Source organism: Ceratotherium simum, chromosome 17 (genome assembly GCF_057802395.1).
Source record: "Ceratotherium simum simum isolate JZ-2026a chromosome 17, ASM5780239v1, whole genome shotgun sequence".
Taxonomy (NCBI): Eukaryota; Metazoa; Chordata; class Mammalia; order Perissodactyla; family Rhinocerotidae; genus Ceratotherium; species Ceratotherium simum.
Genome location: NC_141916.1, coordinates 12,613,588 through 12,639,708, shown reverse-complemented (window position 1 = coordinate 12,639,708; position 26,121 = coordinate 12,613,588). Strand labels below are relative to the sequence as shown.

General features: G+C 46.0%; 1 protein-coding gene across 5 annotated transcripts; it reads right to left on the bottom strand.

The window, feature by feature from the left end:
• Nucleotides 1-208: 208 nt before the first annotated feature.
• Nucleotides 209-26,040, bottom strand: RNF41 (ring finger protein 41). Of its 5 annotated transcripts, XM_087442228.1 has the most exons (9): nucleotides 25,857-26,039; nucleotides 22,835-23,019; nucleotides 12,102-12,262; nucleotides 9,947-10,059; nucleotides 8,801-8,942; nucleotides 6,562-6,833; nucleotides 5,773-5,908; nucleotides 5,311-5,414; nucleotides 209-4,471 (listed from the first exon to the last, which is right to left on the bottom strand). In XM_087442228.1, the coding sequence occupies exons 4-9, from the start codon at nucleotides 10,003-10,005 to the stop codon at nucleotides 4,120-4,122; spliced, it is 1,065 nt and encodes a 354-aa protein (XP_087298354.1). In that variant the 5' UTR covers nucleotides 10,006-10,059; nucleotides 12,102-12,262; nucleotides 22,835-23,019; nucleotides 25,857-26,039; the 3' UTR covers nucleotides 209-4,119. The 5 variants fall into 5 exon arrangements, with proteins under 5 accessions (XP_087298354.1, XP_087298356.1, XP_087298353.1 ...); XM_087442230.1 differs by lacking the exon at nucleotides 8,801-8,942 and having other exon boundaries at nucleotides 25,857-26,040; XM_087442227.1 differs by lacking the exon at nucleotides 12,102-12,262.
• Between the last annotated feature and the right edge of the window lie 81 nt (nucleotides 26,041-26,121).

The following is a 26,121-nucleotide window of genomic DNA, read 5'->3' as shown; positions in this document are numbered from 1 at the left end:
TGAAACCAAAAAAAATGCTGTTCCAGGAATCCAGAGTAAGAGAGTAAAAGAGTTGAGACACATAACCTGGTGTAATGTGTGGTTCCTGGTTTGGATCCAGGGTTGGATAAAAATTAGCTCTAAAAGTACTTGTCTTGGGACAACTGGGGAAACATGAATACAGGTTTGTATTAGATTAAGGATTGTTAATTTTTTTTTAAAATGAGACTTTTATTGTTTTTTTTTTTTTTTTTTTTTTTTTTTTTTTTTTTTTTGGTGAGGAAGATCAGCCCTGAGCTAACATCTGCCAATCCTCCTGTTTTTGCTGAGGAAGTCTGGCCCTGGGCTAACATCCGTGCCCATCTTCCTCCACTTTACATGGGACGCCGCCATAGCATGGCCTGACAAGCGGTGTGTTGGTGCGCGCCCAGGATCTGAACCCCGGGCCGCCACAGTGGAGCGTGTGCACTTAACCGCTACACCACCAGGCCGGCCCCTAGCCTGTTAATTTTAAGCATCTGTTATTTTGACAATGTAGGAAAATGTTTTGATTTTTTCAAATGTATATATTGAAGTAAAAAATTAAAACCACCAACCCTCTCTACACTTCCCCACCCGTTCTCCTAACCTTTATTTTTATTTATTATTTTTTTTTAAAGATTTTATTTATTCAGTTTTTCCCCCCAAAGCCCCAGTAGATAGTTGTATGTCATAGGTTCACATCCTTCTAGTTGCTGTACGTGGGACTCGGCCTCACGTTGGACGGAGAAGTGGTGCCTCGGGGCGCGCCCAGGATCCGAACCCGGGCCGCCAGCATCAGAGCGCACGCACTTAACCGCTAAGCCACGGAGCCGGCCCTCTCCTAACCTTTAAAAGTCTAGGGTTGGTGAGCTTTCTGTAAAGGACCAAATAGCAAGTATGTTAGGCTTTGTGGGCCACAGTTCCGGACAACTGCTCAGCTCTGCTGTTGCAGTCTAAAAGCAGCTATAGACAATACATAAACAAATGGGCCTGGCTGTGTTCCAGTAAACCTTGGTCACAAAAGCAGGCAGCAGGATGCAAGCTGTAGTTTGCCAACCTCTGATCTAGAACAAACACCACTTCTGGAAAAGTCTTTCCTGGTACCCATCAGAATCAGCGGCTCACATGTTGCTCCTAGATCCACGTACCATACATTGATCACGTCTCATTATATACTCATCTCCATTAGGGAGCAAGTTCTTTGAGGGTAGGTGCCATTTTGCTACACGAATCCCCCATCCCCACCCTAGTGGGTTCCTTGCAGAATAGATAATGAATATTGTTTCCCCAAACCTATATTAATTCCTATATTAAAGCCTAAAAAGAAGATGTGGCACCATTCATGACATTAAAAAGAATGAGCAGCAGGTTCTGAAAGTAATTTTAAAGCAGCTTCAGGAAAAAAAAGCACGCTAGTGGTTATCACTAGAGAGCACTAGTGCCTCGTGTGCCCTACGCTGCGACGTGGCGTCACATTTTATCATCAGACCTTGTGCGTACGTGAGTGTGGTAGACTCGATGGGCACAGGAATGCCCCATGCCTCCCGCTTTTTAACCCCACTAGGGTACCTGTTAGATTTACATCAGGTGCGTGAAAAATGCTCATCAAATTTCAAATACAGTACTGGGGGAAAAGATGATTTTCTTTTTCGCATGACAGGGAGAAGGTGGCAGCAAATGCCTCTGAAAGGGTTTATCAGGGTTTGGCAACCGCAGCAGCTACAGCCGCTCCAGGTTCCCTTCCTCCTGTTTACTTTCTTGGTTAGGAGACATTGTGGGGTGGAGGTGTCCTGCCTGGGATGGAATCCCAGATGCCACAGCAAAGGTCTCGTGGGACAAGGGAGAAAGGTGCATGCCTATCTTCTGGAGAAAGTGTCCCCAACCCGTGGGAGGACATGGAATTGGGGGCAAAGGCAGACCCTGGGAAGAACACAGTTCAGCTCACTGGAGAGAAAGTGTTGGCTGCTACAGAACAGGGGACAGGAGGGATGGTGGGAGGAGGGCACACAAGTGCACACGACTCCCAGACAGACATCCTCCTACAACAGGTTAGTTCTAAGACCAGGGTAGGTTACAAAGCAAGAAGTAAGGGGAATTAAGGTGAGAGACAGGCCAAAGCAGAGGAGAAACCTTCAAAAGAAGGGGAGAGTGAGGTTGAATTAAGAATTTAGAGTTGAGTAAAAGGTTTATTATTAGTGCAGTCAACACCATGGAACAGCACATGTAACACAAGCAGCAATCCGCAGAGACACTAGTGCAAAGGGAAGGGAAGCCTTAACTGAGCTTCCTGGCTCCATGTGAGGGTGATGACAGGAGGGTATGGGCCTTGGTAAGGCGGGCAGGGGCAGGGGGAGTGGAAGAAATGCAGTAACCAGACTAAGTATAGCAGCGTTTTCAAATTCCTGAGCGCAGTGTCCTGGAGCTGGAACAAATGACTGTTCCCTACTCCCTCCACCCCAATCCCAGTGGAGCCATGACCCAGCCACCCAGACCTACAGCAAGCTGGCCTGGAATAAAACTCCAAAGAGAAGCTGTTAATATGGCCATCTCTCTTCAACCCCACTCCCACCTGCATATTAAAACAATCATACCCTCCCCTTCCCTTACTCCGCCAGTCACCCAGAGGGTCAAGGAATGCCCTGGGAAGCCTGAAATGGAGCTTAAGTCCTTAGGGGGCATGACTGAGCCAGAGCACAGGCTGTACTCAGGGACATAGAGACATAATGTCTATCCCATCTTGCCTGGTGAAGCTTAAAACCAGCTATATATCTCCAAGGAAACCAGGGGAGTAGAAATGTCTTCAAAATTAATACTCTAAATACAGAGCTTTACGACGAGACCCTGGAAGGGCTAGGAGCAAAGTTGTCTAGAGGACACAGGCATCGATGCTGAACTGTCATATCCACTGCTGGAACAGAGGGAGTTCCACCTCTCAGATGGGGTTATGCAGGGTTGGGGCAGACATAAGTTCAGCCAAGGACTCCCTGGGCCCTTCCTATATTAAAGCCAAAGGTTGTGCTGAAAAGGAAAAATATAAAACAGACCCCACCCCTGTCCCACCCTATCCAGAATCCCCACAATAGGAACAGCAAAAGAAAAGCTTTAAGTTTTGTTAATTTTTTTTCTTTTTCCTTTCTTAAAAAAAAAGGTAAATAAATTAAATTGCCAACAGTGTGGCTGGGTTGGAAAAGTGGGGTAGCCATAACCAGGCCATTCTAAAAAAAAAAAGTAGGAGGGAGGGAAATATAAACAAACAACAATGGCCAAAGGAAATTATCAAAATAGCTAGTTACAATCACAGGGCTGGAGGGGTCTATGGAACTATTATGGCCTATGCCACAAGAGGCAGTGTCCACCCGATTTCAGCAAAAGCCAGAGCTGCTTCCTGCTGAGCATATTCACCCCAACAAACTAACCCCCTACCCCCAACCCTGTCATTCCCTAATTATGAGAAAGTGTAGGAAAGAAGAGCTCATCTGGAAATTTTCGGCATCCCAACCTGCATACCTGCAGACCCAGCGGGAGCCCACACTTTCAAGGTGGGCTGAGCAGGGTATTGCTTGGCACAGAGGTCCAGTCTTCCCCTAAGGGCCATCAGTGATGGCCAGTTCATGGCCTCATTATTTACTTCTAGGGTTTTGGTTCCACCCTTACCATTTCTTCAGGATGTCTGCTCCCCAGAGCTGCCCTCTAACTGTCGTTGAGAGTCAAGAGGCCTGCCTGCTCAGATTCCCTGCTTTGGGAGGAGGGGAAAGATGAGAGATTCCTCACTCCGCCCTGATCCTCTAGAGAAAATGAGTATCTTTGTGCTTTCTGAAAATATCTGGAACCAGGGACTCTAGGCAGGAAAACAGATATAGAGGTGGGGACTTTCCCAACCAGAGTGAAAATTTACAGACATCTTAAGGGAAGAAATTAGGCAAAAGGAGGGAATCTGGGTTTCCCACCTGAAAGGCTGAGCCAGGTGCCTTGGGGCCCTTCAGTGCCACAAGAGCAGGGAGATGTGTGGCCCCAGTGTGAGCCATGGTATTCAGGAGAGTGGGGAGGACTCAGGGCCCAGCTGCTGCAGTGATGGGATTTTCTGATTTCCACCTCTTCCTCATAGACCGTCAAGATCTCTTATATCTCTTCCACGCCGTGCGCAAATATCATGACAAGGCCAGGCTCCTGGACCATGTCATCACCCATATGCTGGTTCTCACAGGCCATCACAACAACAGCCTGCTTGCCAGGGATGCGCTTGGCCACGTAGTTCTCATAGTAGCGCCGGTTCATCTGTCTTGTCTCTAGTGTGGCCAGACCCTGGGGCCAGCTACGCTCGTGGGCATTTTCGATGAGCTCGTTCACAATAGAGGCAGGACAGCCACTCTCCACCAGGGAGCGCTTGATTACCGCCTGGAGTACAGCATCTGGGGTCGAGATCATCCCTCCCCAGCGGGTCACTCTTGCCGGCTGCAGGGAGTTCACCCACCTGTGCAGAGGGGTTGGAAGTGGTCATTCCAGCGCATCCCCTTTGTCTGCATTGGCTTTTTCTCCTGAAGAACCACCACCCACTCTGCACTCAGCTTAACCCTATTCTTCCTTCTTTCCTTCCATCATTGGTTCAGAAACTCCAAATCTTTCCCTAATTGGTCCCATCGGAGTCACTACATGTTACTCACCAGATCAGGCTCCGTGAGTTTAGGGTCCCTGATATTTTTCTTAAAAATCCCAATACTTACCACACATGGTGCCTGGCACATGTAAGTGCTCCACCAGTGTTTACTGAATGAGGCGATCGTTCCTCTGTCCTGGGTCCCACACAGCCCTATTGCACTAAATGTATTGATTCACACTTACAGATTAGCTATGAACTGTACAGAACTCCAGAAATGAAAGGGATCTTAGACTTTACTTGTCTACTTCGCTTATTTTTGCTGTTCACTTTCCTGGATTTGCACTCTCTCTCTCTTCCCTGGAGTATAAGCTACCTGAAGACAAGCATGATACCTTCTATTTCTTTTTGGCTCTCCTAGTACTCCACAGCCTTTAATACAGGACTTTGTACATGTGGGTACTCACTGAATTCTGGATAAATTGCATCCTTGGGTAAGCTTTCCCTTCCACCTACTGAAAAGAAGAAGAGATCCTATCCTGGGGCTGAAGGTTACCCTCTCCTCTGCCCCTGTCCTTCATCCCAACATCTGAAAAGTGATGGCCCCAGCCCAGGCCTCTTACCACCCTCCTCCTGCCACTCCCCTGCTCATCCTCCTTTCAGGGCCTGGTGCCAGGACATGGACTGAGTGACTCCATGTCCTGAGTGACACTCACTCTAGGATCTCGTTGTATTCAATTGTCTCCTCCAGGTTCTGAAGGTTGGGGTTGACACTGCGGATTGCACGCATGTATGCCTTTAGCAGCTGGATGTCTCGCTTCTGTTGAAGGGAAGGAGAACCAGGAATGATGGTTAAGGGAGACAGCAGATGAAAGACAAAAGTTTATCTGAGAATGAAGGCAACTGAGAGATCTGAGAAAGAACCGGACTGTAAGCTTCATGAAGACAGATATGACTCTCACTCACAGCTGTATCCCCCCTTCAGAGAGAAGGCATTTGATAAATGTTCGGTGAACTGATGACACTGATGGGATGAGGGAAAGCGAGAAGAGCTCCAATCTGATTCCCTACTGAGCCACAGGCAGAGCATCCACTCACCCACACAGGCACCAGCACAGATCTGCACACTCACATGGGTGCTTGTCACGCATGCTCCCCCCATGTTCTCTGGGCCCTACCTGCTCCGCCAGCTGGTGCTTGTGTTCAGCTGACGTCTTCTCCAGCTCCGCGATGCGCGTCTGCTGCTGCTGCACCACTGAGCGCAGGTGCTTGATGCAGTTGTGGTTTGGCAGCTCATCTTTGGGCATCTCCAGGCTGCCGCCCAGGATGGAAAAGAGCAGAACAGGAGCATCAATGGGCCACGTGGGCCAAGGCAGAAAAGTGCTGAGAGGGCCTTCTCCTACCCCACATTTCTAACATTCAATCAGGCCTCCCTCCTGTCTGGTCCCTCACTTCCTTCTCCCCAGCCCCTACCTCGCCCCTCTGCTATCTCAGGGCTTCCTTCCCTCTCAGACAGTGTTTCGTCCACCTCATGGCTCTCCTCTCCTCCTACAGGTCCTGCCTGTGCACTCATTCCTTCTGAGAAGCCCTGGATTCACAGCCCTAGCTATCAGCATTTAATCAAATATTTCACACCCTAAAGAAAGAAAAAAAATAGGGCAATAGGATATATGAGAAGGCTGGAAATGAGAGCAGTCAATGTGACAAAGAGAAAGTGTCCTGGACTGAGAGGAAAGATAAAGTAAACCGGTCTTCAGTGTAATCACACAAACTGCTGAATTGCTGTCCCCCTTCTTTTACTAAAGCAAGAGCAAATGATCAGAGTTAGAAAGGCAGCACGAAAATGAGGTTTTGGCGCAGGGAGCCAGGGAGGCCAAGCACACTCCTTGCCTACATGCCCAGGAGACCTCAGCTGGCGGGCAGGGGATCCAGGGACAGGGGTATAAATGCGAAGGCCGGAATCTCACCCGCAGCCCTGTTCACAGGTCACAGGCCGTTTTGGGTTGTGCTCACAGTCACTGAGGTGAGACATGAGGTTGTCAAGCCGGACAACAGCACTGCAGCCAAACACAGCGTTGTCGCAGGCAATCTGCAGTTTTGACAACATGTTCCGCATGATCCGAGGTACTGGGCGCAGGTGTGCGACCGTCACAACACTACGGTCCACCGGACACGTCTGCTGCTGAGAGAACCACTGGGTGATGCAGGCGTTGCAGAAAGCATGCTCACAATGAGGTGCCTAGAAGGGAGGGCAGAGCAAAAGGGGCACAAGAGAATTAGCAGGAACTAAGAGCTTGGATTGGATAATGCCACAAAGCCAATCAAGCTTGGGTGGCTGCCAGGACCAGACGTCCCTGGGGTCACAGCAAAGTATAGATGCACCATGGGCAAGGCACTGTGGGGCACAGGCTTCAGATATGTGTCCTGTGCTCGAGATTCCAAATGGACTATGACATAAGACAAACAAGTAAAAAGTTATATAACAATAGAGATAGAAATAATATTCCAGGAGAATAGGAGAGATGACATAAAGCAATTATTAATTGCCAACTGGATGACACACACAATAATTGCCAAAGAAGTCCAGAGGAGGGTGAGATCTTTCCAGACCAGGTCAATCAGGGTAGGTATTTATGGAGAGGACAGAATTTGATATGGGTCTTGAAGGATTAGTAGAGAGGAGCGGGGGCAGAGATTTACTAGCACAAGTTCAGTGTAAGAAAGCAAAACAAACAAAAGCCTGGAACCCCTGGGGAGAGGTCAGGAGTCCTGGCCGTGGGGCGCACGTTCTCTTGTATGAGGGCTGACTTGAGGCGTTGCCCTGAGTCCCACTGGCCAGGCTACCCTCCAAAACAGGGCTGGTTTTTTGTAGAATCACGTTCTTTTCAGTTTCACAAACATCATATTTCAGCCTACTTCCTCACTAACTCAGGTAACCTCTAAAGGCAATCCTTCAAAGGGAGAGAACTCCTGGCCTCTAGCAGGGGACAGACACAGCAGGCACTTAGTAGACGGTGACGAATGAATGAATGACTGGAGGGCGATGTCCCAAACGCTTTGCCAGGCGCTTAAGATAAAAAAAGACATATCTGCCTTCGAAGCTCACAGACACCAAAGACTGAAACCCAGAAAAGTTTTGTAAGGAAAGGAGTCATTCTCAGTATCACTACTCCAGCTGTCAGATTTGTATTTTTCACTCAAAGACATATTCGATTCTTTTCAAAATCTTACAGACCCTATCGCCAAAAAAAATCCGAAATCTGTCTACTTTTCCCCATCTGTACTGCCACTGACCGGTTCAAGCTACCATCTTTTACCTATATTACTAAATATGTCTCTAACTGGTCTCCCTACGTCTGCCTTCCCCCTTTATAGTCCATTCTATAGTCAGCAGCCAGAGTGATCATTAAAAAATGCTCACTAGATCACACCACTCCCCTGCTCAACACCTTACAGTGGCTTCCCATCATACTAAAAATAAAGCCAAACTCCTACTCAAGAACTATAAAATTCTGCTTGATCTGGCCTGGGGCCTCTGACTTCTCACCTCACACCATGCTCCTAGCACTGTGCTCAGGCCATTCTGGCTTTCTCTCTATTCCTTGTTCACACCCAGCTCATTCCTGCCTCAAGACCTTTGCTTTTGCTGCTCTTCTTTGCTTAAAGGCTCTTCCTCTAAATCTCAGCATGACTGGCCCCTTATAATTCAGATCTCAGCTCAACTGTCACCTCTTTTGTGACCATCTGATCTAAACCTGCCACCCCTGCAGAAATATACACAATGTGCTACACTCTGTGAAGAAAAGTGGGCAAATATCTATCTATCTATATATATTCATACTTGCTTTTGTCTGCCCACATATACATTGGAAGGATACCAAATAAACTAATAAAATAGTTATCTATGGGGTATTAGGTGGACTGGGATAAGTAAGTAAGAGTTCTCACTGTATACCTTTTTATACTGTTTTGATTTCTAAGCCATATGAATTTATTACCTATTCAAAAAATAAATAAATATGATGTAGGGAAATCAGCACCCCTAACAGGGGCCTTCTACCTTTGGAAATGTGTCCGGTAACCTAGCATCACAAGGTCTGCCTGGCCTGCTCTTCAGAAGGTAAACCCTGTGGGGCTGAGGGAGGGGGGGCGGCAGCTTCTGACTTAGACAGTCACCAACCGCCACTGACTTCACGTGTGACTCACCTCAAATGATAGTGCCAGAAAACAGACAAAGCCCTGCCAGGGTGGAGAGGGAACTGACACGCCCCATGACCTCTTGACACCACCAGGATAGCTTGCTCCATACCCAGCCAGGCTGCTTCTAATGGCAGGAAGCTGCAAAGACCTAGACAGGGGATAGATTCAGGGCCAGCTGCTATGGAAATGCAGTCTGATTTTCGTTCAGCTCAGGCATCTGGTTGAAAATTAGAGTAAGAATAAACTCAAAGGATCAAGTGGAGCCCCTGGGAGGGGTATAAGCAGCGAGTGGGGGAAGGGCTGTGAGACCTCACTGACTAGTGTCCTGGTTTGGAAAATGGGATTATCTCGAGCTAGCCAGAAGTGGCAGAGGATTAATTGGTATTTACAGAGTGTGGGCCATAAGGACCATGCAGGATGATGTCCCATGAATACAACTGTTATGAATTCATCTCACTCATTATACTTGCCTATTAATCATGAACTTCTCCTCATACTTGCCCCAGAACATATAACTGACTCTGGTCTGGCAAGGCTGGTAGAGAAATGACCTATTGAAGGTGGCAGCTTTCGTATCAAAATGCAGAGTACATGGCTGCATCAAAAATTGGTTTTTCTAATAAATCCCAGGAAGAAAATAGGTTAGTACATACAGTTTCCCCCTTCCTATTTGTTAGACAGTAGGTAGGCAGAAACGACCTGCAGGGAGACTGGCTGATCACATGGAACACTACATCATCAAATGTGGAGAGAACTTATCAGGAGAGTCTAGAAGTTCAATCATGGGTAGGAAGATGGAACCCAGTCAGAGCCCCTACAGAGGAAAGGAAGTTCCCGAGCTACTGTCAGAAGACATAAACATAGACCATTTTACAGCAAAAAATCTCAGAGCAGCCTCAGAAGAAAATCTGAAGCACTGGGCTTCTGTGGCATCCACTCTAGACAGACTCTGGAAGGCCCTATTCCTCTTGTAGCCACCAAAGCTCCTCTGTACCAAACCTCTATTCTGTGTGCGTGTGTGTGGGTGTGCGCGCGCTCACATGTGCGTGTTGGGGGGTCCAGGAGAGGCAGAACACAGTGACTTCCCCATTGGTCCCATTATCTATGAATGTTTTCTATTGCCCCACCAAACCTTTCATCAGACCGACTCACCTGGACTGGCTCCTCCAAGACTCCACTGCAAATAGGACAGATAAGGTCTTCGTCAACATCCCCCTGGAAACGGGTTACATCATACCCCATGTCTCATCACTGAAACCCAGGTCCTGGAAGGAACAACAGAGGAAAAAGAGGCCAATTGAGAAGAAGCCTACAAATATGTGCCACCCTTGAACTCCTTGCCAAGATCCATTCATTTTCCCAACAATTATTTATTGAGAGCCTACTGTGTGCCAGTCATTTTCGGGAAAAAAAAAGCTGACTCAAGAAACTTAATTCTAATGGGAGAAGACATTGCATAAGCATATATTTGAACTACGAAGTGATAAATGCTTTGACAGAGTAAGCACAAGGCATCATGAGGGATGTGGATACCTAACCCAGGCTGAAAGGAGAGGGTGATTTTGAGAAGTTTTCCAGGATTAGGTGTCACCAACAGGTCAAGCAAGAGTTAGCTAGGTGCTGGGGAGGGGCCAGAGTAGGGCATTAGGGTTCTAGGCATGTGAAACAGCACATTCAAAGGCCCAGAAGTAAGAGAGCATATGATGGGTTCGGGGAACTAAGAGGCTGACCTGAAGGGTGCGAGGGAGGGAGTGTCAAGATACAAGGTTGGAGACGCCAGCAAGGGCCAGGCCCTGAGAAGTCTTATGTATGGAGTTTGGACTTTATCCGGAAGGCTATGGGAAGCCACTGAAAGACTTAAAAGGAATGATGTGATTAAAGTTTCCTTTTAGAATCACTCTGTCAACAGGGGCAAGATTGGAGACAGGAAGAACATTTAGGCAGGAGAGAGAGAGAGTCTGAACTTAGGTGGTGGCAATGGGGATAAAGAAGAAAGGAGGTTCAGGAGAGCAAGGACTCAAAGAGCAGCGAGGCTGCCATGTCCCTTTGTTGGGCTCCTAAGGGTCAACCCAAACAAGAGGTCACTGAACAGTGACTGAAACTCCCCTGTGGACATCCGACCAGTGGGCTAATTGGATCAAGGATGGGCACCTGATACACCGGCAGCCAATCCACAGACCAGCCATCAATTGTGATGTCCTGGAAACAATGACCTGAGTCAATCCGATAGTTCCCAGGAATTTAGAATGAGGCTGTCCAATTTAGAAGGGGGCTGGGGGGTGCAGAGAGGCCTTGATAAGTCAACTGCAAGCCAAAGTACAGCACTGGATTGAGTCAAAACTGCCTAGATTCATCCCCAGTTCTACTACTCTTTAGCTGTGTGACCTTGGACAGGCTACACAAACTTCCTAAGCCTGTGTGTTTTTTTTAAATAGATAAAATGGGTATAATAATAGAAGTGATTTTCACAGAGTTGTCCTCAAAGACATAATGCATATAAAACATTTAGCATAGTGCCTGCTGGTCCACAGTAGTAGGCACTCAATACATGATAGTAACCATTATTTACGTAAGATTGTAATTTCTACTACTTGATTACAAATTCCTTTTTTTTTTGAGGAAGGTCAGCCCTGAGCTAACATCCATGCCAATCTTCCTCCTTTTTTTGCTGAGGAAGACGGGCCCTGGGCTAACATCTGTGCCCATCTTCCTCCACTTTATATGGGACGCCGCCACAGCATGGCTTGACAAGCGGTGCCTCCGTGTGCACCCGGGATCCGAACCCCGGGACGCCAGCAGCTGAGCGTGCACGCTTAACCGCTACGCCACGGGACCAGCCCCTACAAATTCCTTAAGAGCAGAAACTCAAGTTCTGCATCCAATGTAGCACCAAGCACAGTTCCTTACAAACCAATAAAATGTTTGGTGTGTTTGAAGGCTGCTTTAACTGGGAGCTTCCCAGCACCCAAGGTATAGTGAACATCTACTATTTTGCCTATCTAACATCCCATTTTCTGTAAACAGCACCACAGTTTTCCTTTAGGAATCATACCCATGGGGCCGGCCTGGTGGCGCAGCGGTTAAGTGCGCAAGCTCCACTTCAGCGGCCCGGGGTTCACAGGTTCGGATCCCGGGTGCGCACTGACGCACCGCCTGTCAGGCCATGCTGTGGCGGTGTCCCATATAAAGTAGAGGAAGATGGGCACGGATGTTAGCCCAGGGCCAATCTTCCTCAGCAAAAAGAGGAGGATTGGCATCAGATGTTAGCTCAGAGCTAGTCTTCCTCACAAAAAAAAAAGAATCATACCTTGTTTCCTAGTGGACATGTGCCCAACCCAGGACAGTGAGAGTGATGCCTGGGGCTTCTACTGGAGCTCTCAGGGGAGCTCTTTCCCCTGGAGTTGCATAGCTGGTAGGATGTACAACCCGGAGTGGTTGGTGACCATCTCTGCCATTGATGAGGAGAGCCTGCTTACAGAATGAAGCCAATAAGGAAGAAAGTAGAGCTGAGAGACTCAATTCAGATGAGATCACTTGAGGTCCCAGATTTAGCCAGGCCTAAAGCCACAATCACCTTTTGAATCAGTTACGGGAGCCAATAAATTCTTTCTTATGTTTAGGCTGGTTTGAGCTGGGTTTTTGTCTCTTTCAACTGGTAAAAATCCTGATTAATACCCAAAGCTAATGGATACAAGAAATCACGAGGCTCCCTATGGAACTACTTATCCTTCTTTACCCCTTTTATATTGGAACAATAATAGCCCATGTCACTGCTACAATTACACTGACCTCCATCACCACCATTTCTCTATATATTTGTTCCTCCATCTCTAGGGCCTAAAGTTCAGGTCCTTGGGCTTACTAACAATCCCTCTGAAACTGTCACTGTGAACCACCTTGGCCTGGCTATCTCCTAGAAAATGGGGCAGGGAGGGGGACATCTACCCTATATTTGTCTCCCTTCAGACGTTTAACCTTCTGTTCCTAGGCTAACATAACAGAAAAAAATAGAAGCAAAGGATGTAATTCCCTTGAATAATCTTTAAACAGTACTGGATTAGGGTGAGTACATAAGCGATGATATTCAAGACATAATAAAGTGAAATGTGCAACCCAGAACTAAGGCCCCTTGTGATTCTCCTTGTTGCAACTCACCGAGCTGAACAATGACGATGGTGGTAAGAGAGCAAGAGCAGCCACAGTGTCTTCATTCTGTGTACCTCGACCATTGAGAGCCATAGTGGATACTCATGGTGTTGTTCACCCAGCAGCCACACTCTAGGAATCATACTCCCTTTCTCTCTCATCCACATGGCTCCAGTGGGAGGTGCCTCCCTAGTACTGTGAGACCTTACTCTCGACTACAGCTGACTGGGCCAAGGGTGAGCATGAGATTCAAGTGGGGCCAATGGATCCTATCCCTGAGAATTTGAGCTTGGCACCAAGAAAACTGAATTGGTCTTTCTCTGGCTGTCATGTGGACTGAGGAAGACAGAAATCTACAGAAGGAAAGAAAAGACTGAAATAGACACAGTGAGCAAGGCCTGGATGAGAGCTGGAAAGACTCCCGAGGCTTCAGAGTAACTGGTGTGTTCCCAAGACCCAGCTGCCTTCCTAGCTCTGGTTTCTATGGGTCACCCTAGTATCTTTTTTTGCTGAAGCTACTTTGAGTTGGGTTTCTGTACCTTACCACCAAAAGAATCCTGGCTCATACGATAGCAAAGAAATAGCATGTTAAGATCAGAAGTATGCAGAGGGAAGGATAAATTAAGAGCCATGTTTTTTTCCTTTGATCCCCAAACCTGGTTTTTAAGAGTTTAGACAAAAACCTTACTGTAAAACAATATACGTATATTCATTTAATAAACAGTTACTGAGTACCATCTATACATCAGCAAGCCTAATAAAACCTAGTCCTATGAGATAAGTGATGTGGAGTTAAGCACAAGGTACTAGAGGGACACAGAAGAGGGGGTTCTATGGGCTGGCCCCATGGCTTAGCGGTTAAGTGCGCACGCTCTGCTGCTGGTGGCCCGGGTTCGGATCCTGGGCGCGCACCGATGCACCGCTTCTCTGGCCATGCTGAGGCTGCATCCCACATACAGCAACTAGAAGGATGTGCAGCTATGACGTACAACTATCTACTGGGGCTTTGGGGGGAAAATAAATAAATAAATAAAATTATTAAAAAAAAAAAAAAAAAGAGAAGAGGGGCTTCTAAATCAGACTGGGGGTGGTCAGAAAGACGGCCCAGAAATGCCTCTCCAGATATGTTTAGAACAGTTCTCCACCTCAGCACTATAGTCATTTTGGGCTAGAAAATTCTTTGTTGGGGGAGTTGGGACTGTCTTGTGCACCGTAGAATGCTTAGCAGCATCCCTGGTCTCTACCCACTAGAAGTTAGTAGTATTCTCCCAGTTGTGACAACCAAAAATGTCTCCAGACATTGGCAGATATCCTCTGGGGGACAAGCTCGCCCCTGGTTGAGAACCACTGGTTTAAAAAATGAGGAGCTAGCATCACAGAGTAGGGCAAGGGCCTTCTAGAACAGATAAAATAGGGTGAAACAAAGCAAGAAGTTAGCTAAGGGTTTGTGTAGTAATATGCTGGAAGGTGAGAGAGGAGGGCAGGAGCAAAGCACTGAAGGCCCTGGGACACTACACTATATCAGAATTAACCTGAAAGCTAGGGGAGTACCTGAGGATTTCTTTTGTTGACATAATTTATAGGTTTTAATTTTTGTTTGTTTGTTTGTTTTTGTTTTTTGTGAGGAAGATCAGCCCTGAGCTAACATCCGTGCTAATCCTCCTTTTTGCTGAGGAAGACCGGCTCTGAGCTAACATCTATTACCAATCCTCCTCCTTTTTTTTCCCCAAAGCCCCAGTAGATAGTTGTATGTCACAGATGCACATCCTTCTAGGTGCTGTATATGGGACGCAGCCTCAGCATGGCTGGAGAAGCGGTGCCTTAGTGCGCGCCTGGGATCCGAACCCGGGCCGCCAGCAGCGGAGCGCACGCACTTAACCGCTAAGCCACGGGGCCGGCCCTAAACTCTCATTTTAAAAGATTCAAACAATGTAACCTCTCTTCCCACCTTCCTCTCCCCTTCCATTGCTTGGTGTACATTCATTCTCTCAATTGCCCTTCTTTGCCATAACAGATTCATGCATGAGCAAGACAGACAAGGTCCCAGCTCTCGTGTAGTTCATATTCTAGTGGTAAGAGTTTCCAATCCACCAGGCTAAGCCATTAGCCATTCCCCTCATGACTGAAGTTTTCCTGGCTGCCAACTTTTCTCATGAAACAAATCATGTTGCAATTAATGCCCATGTAACATGATTTTTTTGAGCATAAGAACAAATCTCTCTCCTAGGACAGATACCTAGAGGTGGACTTGTTGGGTTGAGCAGCATGCCTACTATTTATTTTCCTAGATCCTTCCATACCATCTTCTAGAAAGGCCTTTTCAATTTACATTACCACCAATGGTGCATGAGAATATTTTAACAATGACATTTAAAAGAAAAAAAAAAAAAAGGAACCTGCAAAGAAAGATTGAGAAATGTTGGCCAGAGATAAGAGAAAATCCTGGAGACAAGAGGATCACAAAAGTCAAGGAAGTTGGGAGGGGGCAGTTTTTGTTTAATGGGTATAGAGTTTCAGTTTTGCAAGATGAAAAAGTTCTGGAGATCTGTTTCACAACAATGTGAATATACTTTAAAATGCTGAATTATACACTCAAAAATGGTTAAGATGGTAAATTTTATGTTATGTGTTTTTTACCCCAATAAAAAGAAAAGTCAAGGAAGTGGAGGCTTAGAGGAGGGAAAAGAAGTATCAAAAGCTACAAACAGAGATGTCAGATTAAAAAAAACCAGAAGTCATCAGGATGTGGGACTGTGGAGACCACAGCAGAGAGCGGTTCCGTGGAGCTGGGTGGCACCAGGGAAAGCACTTTTAGTGCAGTGGAAGTGGAAGCCAGACTGCAGTGGTTCAGAGTGAACAAGACAGACAGGGGCTTAAGATGAGTCTGTCAAAAGCCTGATTTCAAAGGCAGGGAAAGAGAGGAGGACAGGAAGAGGCCCGAGAAGGACAGGAAGTTGAGGAAGTGGCAGTGTGGGAGTGTTTCTCCTTCTGATGAGAACGGCTTGAGCAGGTTTATGTACTGACAGGAAAGCACTAGTGACGAGGGAAAGATAAAGACAGGCGGGAATCTGGTCACTGAGGTTGGGGTAGGGAGGAGATCTGGAATGATCTTAAACAGGAAGAGGGACACCTCCAAAGCAGGAAGAATGGTACAAAAAGAGGTCCAGATAGGTTTTCAAAAATCATACCAGTAAACTTTCAAAAATCTGATAAACACTTTTTCATTTAAAGTAAGTGATTATGGTAATGTAAGCCCATTTGATGGAATAATATATTTTAAGTGATGTTTATGAGGAATATGCAATAACATGATATAATAATAGGTGAAAAAAGTAGGACACAAAATTAAATAAAGATCTGTTTAAAAACATATATTTATAAATAATCCATACATAAAAAGAGACCAGAAAGAAATATCAAAATGTTAACAGTGGTTTTATTTGGGTGTAGGACTAAGGATAATGTTTTTCTTCTATTTTTAATTATCAAAAATTTTAGTGAGTATATATATATTTTTTTTTTTTGAGGAAGATTAGCTCTGAGCTAACATCCGTTGCCAATCCTCCTCTTTTTGCCAAGGAAGACCAGCCCTGGGCTAACACCTGTGCCCGTCTTCCTCTACTTTATATGGGACGCTGCCACAGCATGGCCTGACAAGTGGTACCTTGATCCGCGCCCAGGATCCAAACCCGCCAACCCCGGGGCTGCCAAAGCAGAGTGCGCCCACTTAACCGCTACGCCACCAGGCTGGCCCCGAGTATATATTTTTTTTAAAGTCATAATTCAACTTTAAACAGTTTTCCAGGGCCAGCTCCGTGGCTTAGCGGTTAAGTGCGCGCGCTCTGATGCTGGCGGCCCGGGTTCGGATCCCGGGCGCGCCCCGAGGCACCACATCTCCGTCCAACCCGGGGCCGGGTCCCGCGTACAGCAACTAGAAGGATGTGAACCTACGACATACAACTATCTACTGGGGCTTTGGGGGGAAAAAATGAATAAATAAAATCTTTATTAAAAAAAAAAAATAAAAAAAAATAAACAGTCTTCCACAAATATGGAAAAAATAAATTTTTTTAAATTTAGAAATTACTTGAGAATTAGAAAATACAGGAATGCTTTTACTTTTTTTTTTTAACTGACTTTATTTGTTTTATTTTATTTTTTTTTTGTGAGGAAGATCAGCCCTGAGCTAACATCTGTGCTAATCCTCCTCTTTTTGCTGAGGAAGACCAGCTCTGAGCTAACATCTGTTGCCAATCCTCCTCCTATTTTTTTTCCCCAAAGCCCCAGTAGATAGTTGTATGTCATAGTTGCACATCCTTCTAGTTGCTGTATGTGGGACGCGGCCTCAGCATGGCCGGAGAAGCAGTGCATCGGTGCGCGCCCGGGGTTCCGAACTCCAGCTGCCAGTAGCGGACCGCGCGCACTTACCCGCTAAGCCACAGGGCTGGCCCTGCTTTTACTTTTGAAGTACAAGAATAAAAAGTTACAGAATTTGATCATACCCGGAAGTTTTTCCCATTGACCTGGTTAAGACAGTCATATTTTTGCCTTCAGAGTTAGAATGGACCATAAAGAGACCATCCCGTTTAAGATCCTAAGGGAGGAATCCTCCCCACAGCACCCAACAGTCAGTCACCCTGTGCTTAGACACTCCTGGGAAAGGTCAAGATAGGGGGCAGCAAGAGCGCAGATGAGAACTATCTAGCCCAGACTCACTTCTCTCACAGCATTCTAGAATGCCTATGTCCCTCTAAAACAGGTACTCAGAGCTCCATGTGTGGACTGACCAATATGGACACAATGGGACTATTCGCATAACCTTTCCTCTCTACTGCAATTAACGCAACGAAGATTTGTTAGCGCTGTTGCGTATGATAGCTGCCGCCACTCTCCTCATCCAGACACACACAGGGCTGGGAGGAAGGGGGAGGGGCAGGAGACAAAGTTAAGAAGAGATGAGACAACATCTACATGGTAGCAAAAACATTCCCAAATATCCATCATTCATCTACTAAACTGCTGACTTGACAATATAAACCTCAAGTAAATAAACAAATTGTAATTTGGTTTCTCTACAATAGCTATAAAATTAATGAGAGGAAAAAAAAAAATCATTGCTGTCTTTAAAAGGTACCAGGTATGAAAAGACTTCCAAGACATATTGTTAAGAGAAAGAAACTAAGGTATAGAATAGTGTATGTAAAGTATGCCACCATGAGTGCAAAAAACAATATGTATGTGTATATGCTTACATATGCATGGAACACTTCAGAAGGATACATAGGAAACTGCCATTAAGGTTAAAACAAAAAACATGTCTAAAATATTCACTTAATGTGTCATATACTATACATGTCATATATGTCATACAAGATATATGACATACACATTTAACATGTTATATACTAGAGCAAAGTCTGGAAAAAAATGTACTCTTGAAAGAAAAAGTTGATCAAATTGAATCACACCAAAAAAAATAGCAAATGTCCTAAAAAAAGTATATGCCCTTTTACTTAGCAATCCTACTTCCAGGAACTTAGCCTAAGGAAATAATTATACAAGGATGTCAAAACAATATACCAGGTTGTTTATCTAAGCATTGTTCATAATAAAACAACCCAGAAATACCACAAATATCCAGCAGAATTCCTTACATCCAAAAAATGGGATACCATGTAGCATTAATATGACAGACATATTTCTTATTATTTAAATTATTTAAATATATTTATTATTTATATAATAAAGTAATATATTTATACATATTATATACGCTCTAGTGCCATTTTTGTTTAAAAAGTATATTTACATTTATGTGTGTACACATTATATTGGAGAGCATCTGGAAAGATATATATTAGAGAAGCTGTCTCTAGGTATAGACTTTTAGTACTTTTAATTTCAGTCACAGTTTTGCTTTATTGGTTTTCCCTACTTTTTCTACGATGATCATGTTTTACTTACACAATTAAATAATAACAAAGTCAACATTTATTGAGCGTTACTATACGCTAGGCACTATTCTAAGTATTTCTCATACATTAACTCATCTAATTCTTACAACTCCACGAGTGACGCTCTGAGGCTGGGACTGTCATCATCCACATTTTACAGATGAGTAACAGAGACACGATGGTTAAAGAGCTTGTCCAAAGCCGTACAGCCAAGAAGTGGTGGAGCCAGATTCAAACCCAGGCAGACTGGCACCAGCGCCCATGCTTTAACCACTGTGCAACACTGCGTCCCAAACTGAAAAATGCAAGTTGACAAAATAGTATAGTATGGTGCCATTTTTATAAGGGCAATTTAAAAAATAAAAAGTAACATATGTAGTGTACACGTTTTTAAAATCGAGATGCTGAGATTGCACTTTTGATCTAGGTTATATATTTCTGCAAGATATAAATTTTTAAAAAATCAGTTATCCTGGGGCCGGCCCGGTAGCATAGTGGTTGGGTGCGTGCGCTCTGCTTCGGCGACCCAGGGTTCACAGGTTCAGATCCCGGGTGCGCACCGATGGACCGCTTGTCAAGCCGTGCTGGGGTAGCGTCCCATATAAAGTGGAGGAAGAGGGGCACAGATGTTGGCCCAGGGCCAATCTTCCTCAGCAAAAAGAGGAGGATTGGCATCGGAAGTTAGCTTAGGGCTGATCTTCCTCACCAAAAAAAAAAAAAATCAGTTATCCTTAGGGCAAGAGGCCAAAACTAAAATAGCATTGCCCTTTTCTCCCTCGTTGCTATGGGGCAATGTAGAAACAGGCCTCGAATTTGTACTGTGCCTCATTGCACTTTCACTTTAAATCAATGCTAACAATATTGTCTTAAGGAGGAATACAAATTCTGAAAACTTATCTTAATGGGGTCTCAGGAGGTCCCACATCCCCAAAATAAACAGCAGAGAACTTGCCTCACTTGGTGCAGAGATGGCCAGAGGCTGTAGGAAGCCATAAGCCAGGGTTAGGAACTGCAAGTTTCCCACCATAAAGTTAGGGTTTGCAAAACTGCAGAGACGCTGGGCATCTCCAAATCAAATCCTTCCTTTATCTGGTTAGAGAGTCTCCTCTTTATCCATCCTCCTACAACCGCATCCTTTCAGCGGGGCAGCCTCAAGAACAAGGGGAAACTTAGATTTCTAATCTAATTAGGATATTCTCTATTTGTCATCTATGGGAAACAAACATTGCCGTGGTTATATACAACCTTGGAAGCCAGCTCCTGTCTGCCTTGCCCTGTCCCTAGGCAGACAGTCAAGCTGACAGGCTAGGCTCCTCGACTAGTGCTTGCACTGCTGTGGGGCTGTCACAGGGGCAGGTTATCATTCATTCCAAGGGGAATGCCGCACAAGAACTCAGCTGTTCACTGCCCTAGCGGCAGGAGCCTTAATAAAACTGAAACCACAGGGACCTCAAGAGTCACAGCCAGTGACCACAGCCACTGGAAGCACAATTTCCTGGATATTCCTCTTGACTTGTGGAATAGGAAAAGGCCTTGGAAGGTTTCACCCAAGTTGGGGCGCTGAACTAAAGTAGCACGGAAGTATCCCTTCAGGCTTCAGGAGTTCTGCCAGCCTCCCTGATTTGAACACCCTGAACCCAAACTGAAAACTGCATTCCCACTCTGCAGGCCAGAACCACACCAGGCCCTTATGTTACTTTACTTCCTCACTGCTACACTGGGGTCTTCCTATGTTCCCAGGCAGCATCATTATAAAAATGCAAGATCTCTATCAGACCCCTTCCTGTACCGTTTAACTTACTGCTACCGTGGTTTTCTCTGGTCCCCCTGAGAGACAGCCAGGAATTCAAAACACATTGTTCCTAAGGAGCCCAAACATTTATCTGCACTTATTCAGGGTTTCTTGAACCCATGTAGAGATGTGCAAACCACGTATATTCTCTCTCTCTCTCACACACACACACACACACACACACACACACTCTAAGAGAAACCTTAGAGAAGCCACTCCAACCCATAATTTATATTTTAGGGTAACTGGGCATGCTGTCCCAATTCTTGGTAAAAGCATAAGTGTAAAAGCCAGGTATGTGTGGTGTAGCCTCCCTTCCACCAATTCTTTCCCCTCCACACCCTGACCACACAGGAGTGCAGAGGGCTGAGGACTCTCCAGCCCCAATTACTACGAACGCCAGCCACACAGGGAAAGGGCCCTATAACCTCCCAGAGTAAGGTGACTCCTAGGAACTTCAACCTAGTGAAGAAATTAGCTGGTAAATAGTCTCACAGATGTCACTAAAACATTTCATCATATCTCCCTGTCTCCCAGTAAAGGAACAGGTCTGGAAAAAAAGAAAACTGAATCGAGAATCCAGAAACCTGAGTCCTAGTTCTAGCTCTATTACTGACCAAATGTGTGACCTTGGGCAAGTTACCTAACCTCTCTGGGCCTTAGTTCCCTTCTCCACAAGAAATGAAGCATCCTGGACTACATAAGTTCTAAGGTGCCCCACAAGTTCCAGGATTCTAAGATTCAGCAAATGAAACAAAAATAGGGGGGCTGACCCCGTGGCATAGTGGTTAAGTTCAGCGCGCTCCACTTTGGCGGCCCAGGTTCACAGGTTGGATTCTGGGCGCAGACCCACACTACTCATCAGCCATGCTGTGGCAGCAACCCACATACAAAATAGAGGAAGACTGGCACAGATGTTAGCTCAGGGCAGATCTCCCTCAAGCAAAGAAAAAAAAAAAAGAGGAAGACTGGCAACAGATGTTAGCTCAGAGTGAATCTTTCTCAGCAAAAAAACAAAACAAAAACAGGTAAACTAGGGGGTAATGATGTTATAAAATGTTCCTTGGCTTTTCCACTAACTGACCTTGCTCTCTGTAGGCAACTCTCTTGACTTTTTAAGTAAAAGGAAATGATCTTTTTTATTTAAATAGTACAATCCCTGAATTGAAGTCACTCCCCCTCTTAGGAACTCAGCTTCCTCACTTGGGAGACGAGGGGGTGGGCTAAGCTTGCCTCTAAGCTTCTGTGTAATTCTAGAATGCTGTGATCCATACTGGATGTACCTCAGGGGATTTTAAAGTTAGGCTTCTTTAGGACATTTCAATTGGTTCAATTTACAAAAGAATCTAGAGGGCACACAATTCTTCAAGCACTCATCTAACACCTAAAGTGAGCCTACCAGGCTGCAAAGGCCAGCGAGGACCTCCACTTGGTCACCAACACCAAGCACTATTGTGTGGTTACCCCAAACCTCATCTTCATCCTATAGACACAGCCCCCCTTGCCAGGAGGGACACGTAAAACAAACAGAAAACACAATCCTTGTCCTCAAACTAAGGTGTAGGCTTGAGCCCAATGAGTGAGTATACAGGATATAAGACACATAAGAAGATAAAAAATTTACTAAGCAATTTACCAACAAGTAAAAGTTAACAGTTGGGCTGGCCCGGTGGCTTAGCGGTTAAGTGCGCGCGCTCCGCTACTGGCGGCCCGGGTTCGGATCCCGGGCGCGCACCGACGCACGGCTTCTCTGGCCATGCTGAGGCCGCGTCCCACATACAGCAACTAGAAGGATGTGCAACTATGACATACAACTATCTACTGGGGCTTTGGGGAAGGAAAAAAGGAGGAGGATTGGCAATAGATGTTAGCTCAGAGCCAGTCTTCCTCAGCAAAAAGAGGAGGATTAGCACGGATGTTAGCTCAGGGCTGATCTCCCTCACAAAAAAATAAAATAAAATAAAAAAATAAAAGTTAACAGTTAATGTAAGACATAAATATGCAAAGAACAGACTGATGTGGGTTAATTATGGAAAGCTTTATGCAGAAAGGAGTTTTTAGAAAGGAGTTTTCAAGAGCAGAAGGAACCCAGATTAGCAGAGAAAAGGGATGAAGCCTGGAATGGGATTCTGATTCAAGGCTCTTTACCTTCCAAGTGTTGGGGGGCAGGTTCCCTGTTCACAAGGCTCCAACCCCCTGATGCCTCCAATCAGCGCCACTCAGGAGACGCTCCCAGTAACCCATCTTGTTGGCTATTCTCCGACTGAGTCTTCCTTCCTAGTGACAAACTCCATTGCCAAGTGGATGGATGTGATGTCACAATCAGGAGCACTCTATTAAGAGGAACAAGGAAGAAAAAGGTGAGTCAGGGGAACTACCTCCACTTGGCAGAGACTGGACAGACTCGGATCTGGCGGTCGGTTGAGCAGGATGAGATAACTCCCCTAAGGACTACAGGTTTCAGGGCTAGGCATACAGGACTACCCTCTAAGGAGTGAGATCACTGCTAAGGAATCACACACATGGTGCAGGAGATTCAAACAGAGCTGAGAGGGGAGAGAAAGGGACCAGAAGAAAGGTAGAGAAGAGGAACTGTTTGAGATAGAAAAAGATTCTTTTATTCAGTGCACACTACTACAAGTAATGTCAATGATTCTACATCTGTGGAATGCAGAGATCTATACAAATCTACACAGTGCAGAGGTCCAGATACCTACACACATAGTATGATGCTTTAATGTTTCCAAAGTGCTTTCACATAAATTGTTTCATTTGAAAGGATTGTGGTCCAACAGTCCACTTGGAAAATACTATTTCATAAGGAGAAGATACTCAAGAATGTTGGTACAGGTGCAATTCTACTTCTCAAGTCGGGAAATATTCCTGAGGAGATCAGGCTTTGAAAAAAAATGAACAGGCAGGGCCGGCCCCGTGGCTTAGCGGTTAAGTGCGCGCGCTCCGCTGCTGGCGGCCCGGGTTCGGATCCCGGGCGTGCACCAAGGCACCGCTTCTCTGTCCATGCTGGGGCCGCGTCCCACATACAGCAACTGGAAGGATGTGCAGCTATGACATACAACTATCTACTGGGGCTTTGGGGAACAAAAGGAGGAGGATTGGCAATAGATGTTAGCTCAGAGCTGGTCGTCCTCAGCAAAAAGAGGAGGATTAGCACGGATATTAGCTCAGGGCTGATCTTCCTCACACACACAAAATAAATAAATAAATAAATAAAATAAAAATGAAGAGGCAGTGAATCAGGAAATTATTCCTGGGTGGGCAATTAGGAAGACTAGAGGTGGCAGTATGATTAGGCTGACCAAACTCTCATTACGAAAAGCATGGAACCAAGTAGACAGAGACAAGGCTTCAGATAAAGGGTGACGAGAGACCTATTCCACACTCCACAGGAAAATAGCAGACTATTCAAACTCCTTTCCTCACCATCACATGTCTATGAATAGATTAAGGGCTGTGTTAGGAAGAAATAGTATGATGATGATTTTTATACATAAAACACAGACCATTTCATCATCTGAGCCTGGTACACATGCTCATTAGTTTACTATGCTCATAGGCCACGTTTAGTGTAGTATTTTTAAACTAATTAGAGATAAAGCTGCAATGCCAGACACATTTTCCCTGTGGTTGGGGGTGAGGGGGAAGTTGATATGTTTCTCCCCCATCCATAAAACAGAGGAGGGTATAATGCTTCTTCCATTTTGACAACACCCTATTTCCCAACAGCCTAGCATATGCACCTGTAGCTCAAGAAATGCTTCCAGGAACCAGTGCTCTTGGCTATGTTCAGTCTTCTTCTAGTGACAAGTTTCAGACTCAGAAAACAAACAGTTGCTCATGCAGAGAAAACCAATCCTACTTCAATGCTCCCCTGGCCAGAACAAAACAGGATTTTTCAACTGAGGGAAGGACCAGGAGTCAGGAGACTTGGGTTCTGGTCTGAGCTCTGTCAACTGTCTAACTTTAAACAAGCCATGCCATCCTTCAGTAGTTTTCAGTTTCTTCACCTGTCAAGTAGGGAAAATGATACCTGCCTTATCTACCTTAAATGTTGTCCTGAAAAATTAAATGACGTAATAAATGTGAAAGCATACTGAATACTGCTGTTCTCAGGTAAGATATTTGTAGTAATAGAACACAAAATAAACTTAAGAGAACTGAGTGCCAGGGAGGAAATGCTTGAAAGAAGCTTGTTCCTTCTTTTAAATTACTGGGAACCAGGCCCAGCCACAAAGTCGGCTGGACACACAGGGTAGTAACATTATTGCATCACTCAGATTCCCTACCGCTAGTCTACCCCATTCCCTTTGGGCGGAAAACTATCAGCTTCTTGCTCTATTGTCAGACTCCAAAACCACCTGTATAGGAAGAGATGAGACTATCACTATCACAGCTCAATCTCCAAGAACAGTGGCTCAGGCGTCTCATTAAGAGCCACGTTTGCTATTACGTAGAATGAAGTCAGTTTCTGAACGGGGAAGACGTCTGTCAGTCCCTCAGGCAAAACACATGCACCCCTCTTAGCTTTCTGCTCCTTCTCCATCCCCCTCCTCCCCACTTAATTTCCCCTGAGTCCTGGGTTGGGGAAGCCTTTCCGGTGTGTGAAGCCTGCGAAGAGAGCCTGGCTGCAAACCCAGGGCAGGGATGTAAGGAATGTGAGATTCTTTCATGGAGGGGTGGGAGGGGGAGAGGGGGGAAGGAATGGAGGAGGAAGACAAGGCTGCCAAAGACAAGGCATGGGAGAGGAGCCAAGCAATGGCGCTTCGAGGGCGGGGGTTCACGTTCCACCACCCCTGCCCACGCTGGCCCCCAGAAGGTTCCCTTCCGCCCTCCCAAGCCATCAATCATTGCCCATTTAAACACCACGTCGTTTCCCCAGGTCCCCTCCTCCCTGTCCTCCAACCAGCCCGGGCCCCCTCCGCACTTAAAGCTCCCCTACTCCAATGGACCTCTCCAACAACTCACCGTCCAGCGCCCCTCTCTCATCTCCCGACTCCTCCCTATTGCTGCTCCCTTCCTCAATTTTTCATCTTTACTCTCTTCCCTTCTAACCTCCAATATCTCGAACCCCTACCCCAGTCCCCCTGGGACATGGCCCCCTCCCCTCCCACACCCTCTTTTCGGTGGGAGCCCGCGCAGGCGCAGTACGCACCGCCCTGGACGCGGTCTGGCCTCTCCGTACCCTGGCCGGGCTGGAGCTGAGGCCGCAGCGGCCACGGGATAGCCCGGGTGCCGGGTCCCAGCCTTTCCTGGGAAGGGAAGGGGAAGGGGAAGGAGAGGGAAGGAGGTTCCGACCACTCGTCGCCGTGTGAGACGGCTGACTTGCCCCGCCCACCGCTGCTACGCAACCCGGCGGAAGCCCGTCACCAAACTCCGCCTCTTTGTTTAACTCGGACCTAGACTAGAAGCCACGAGCG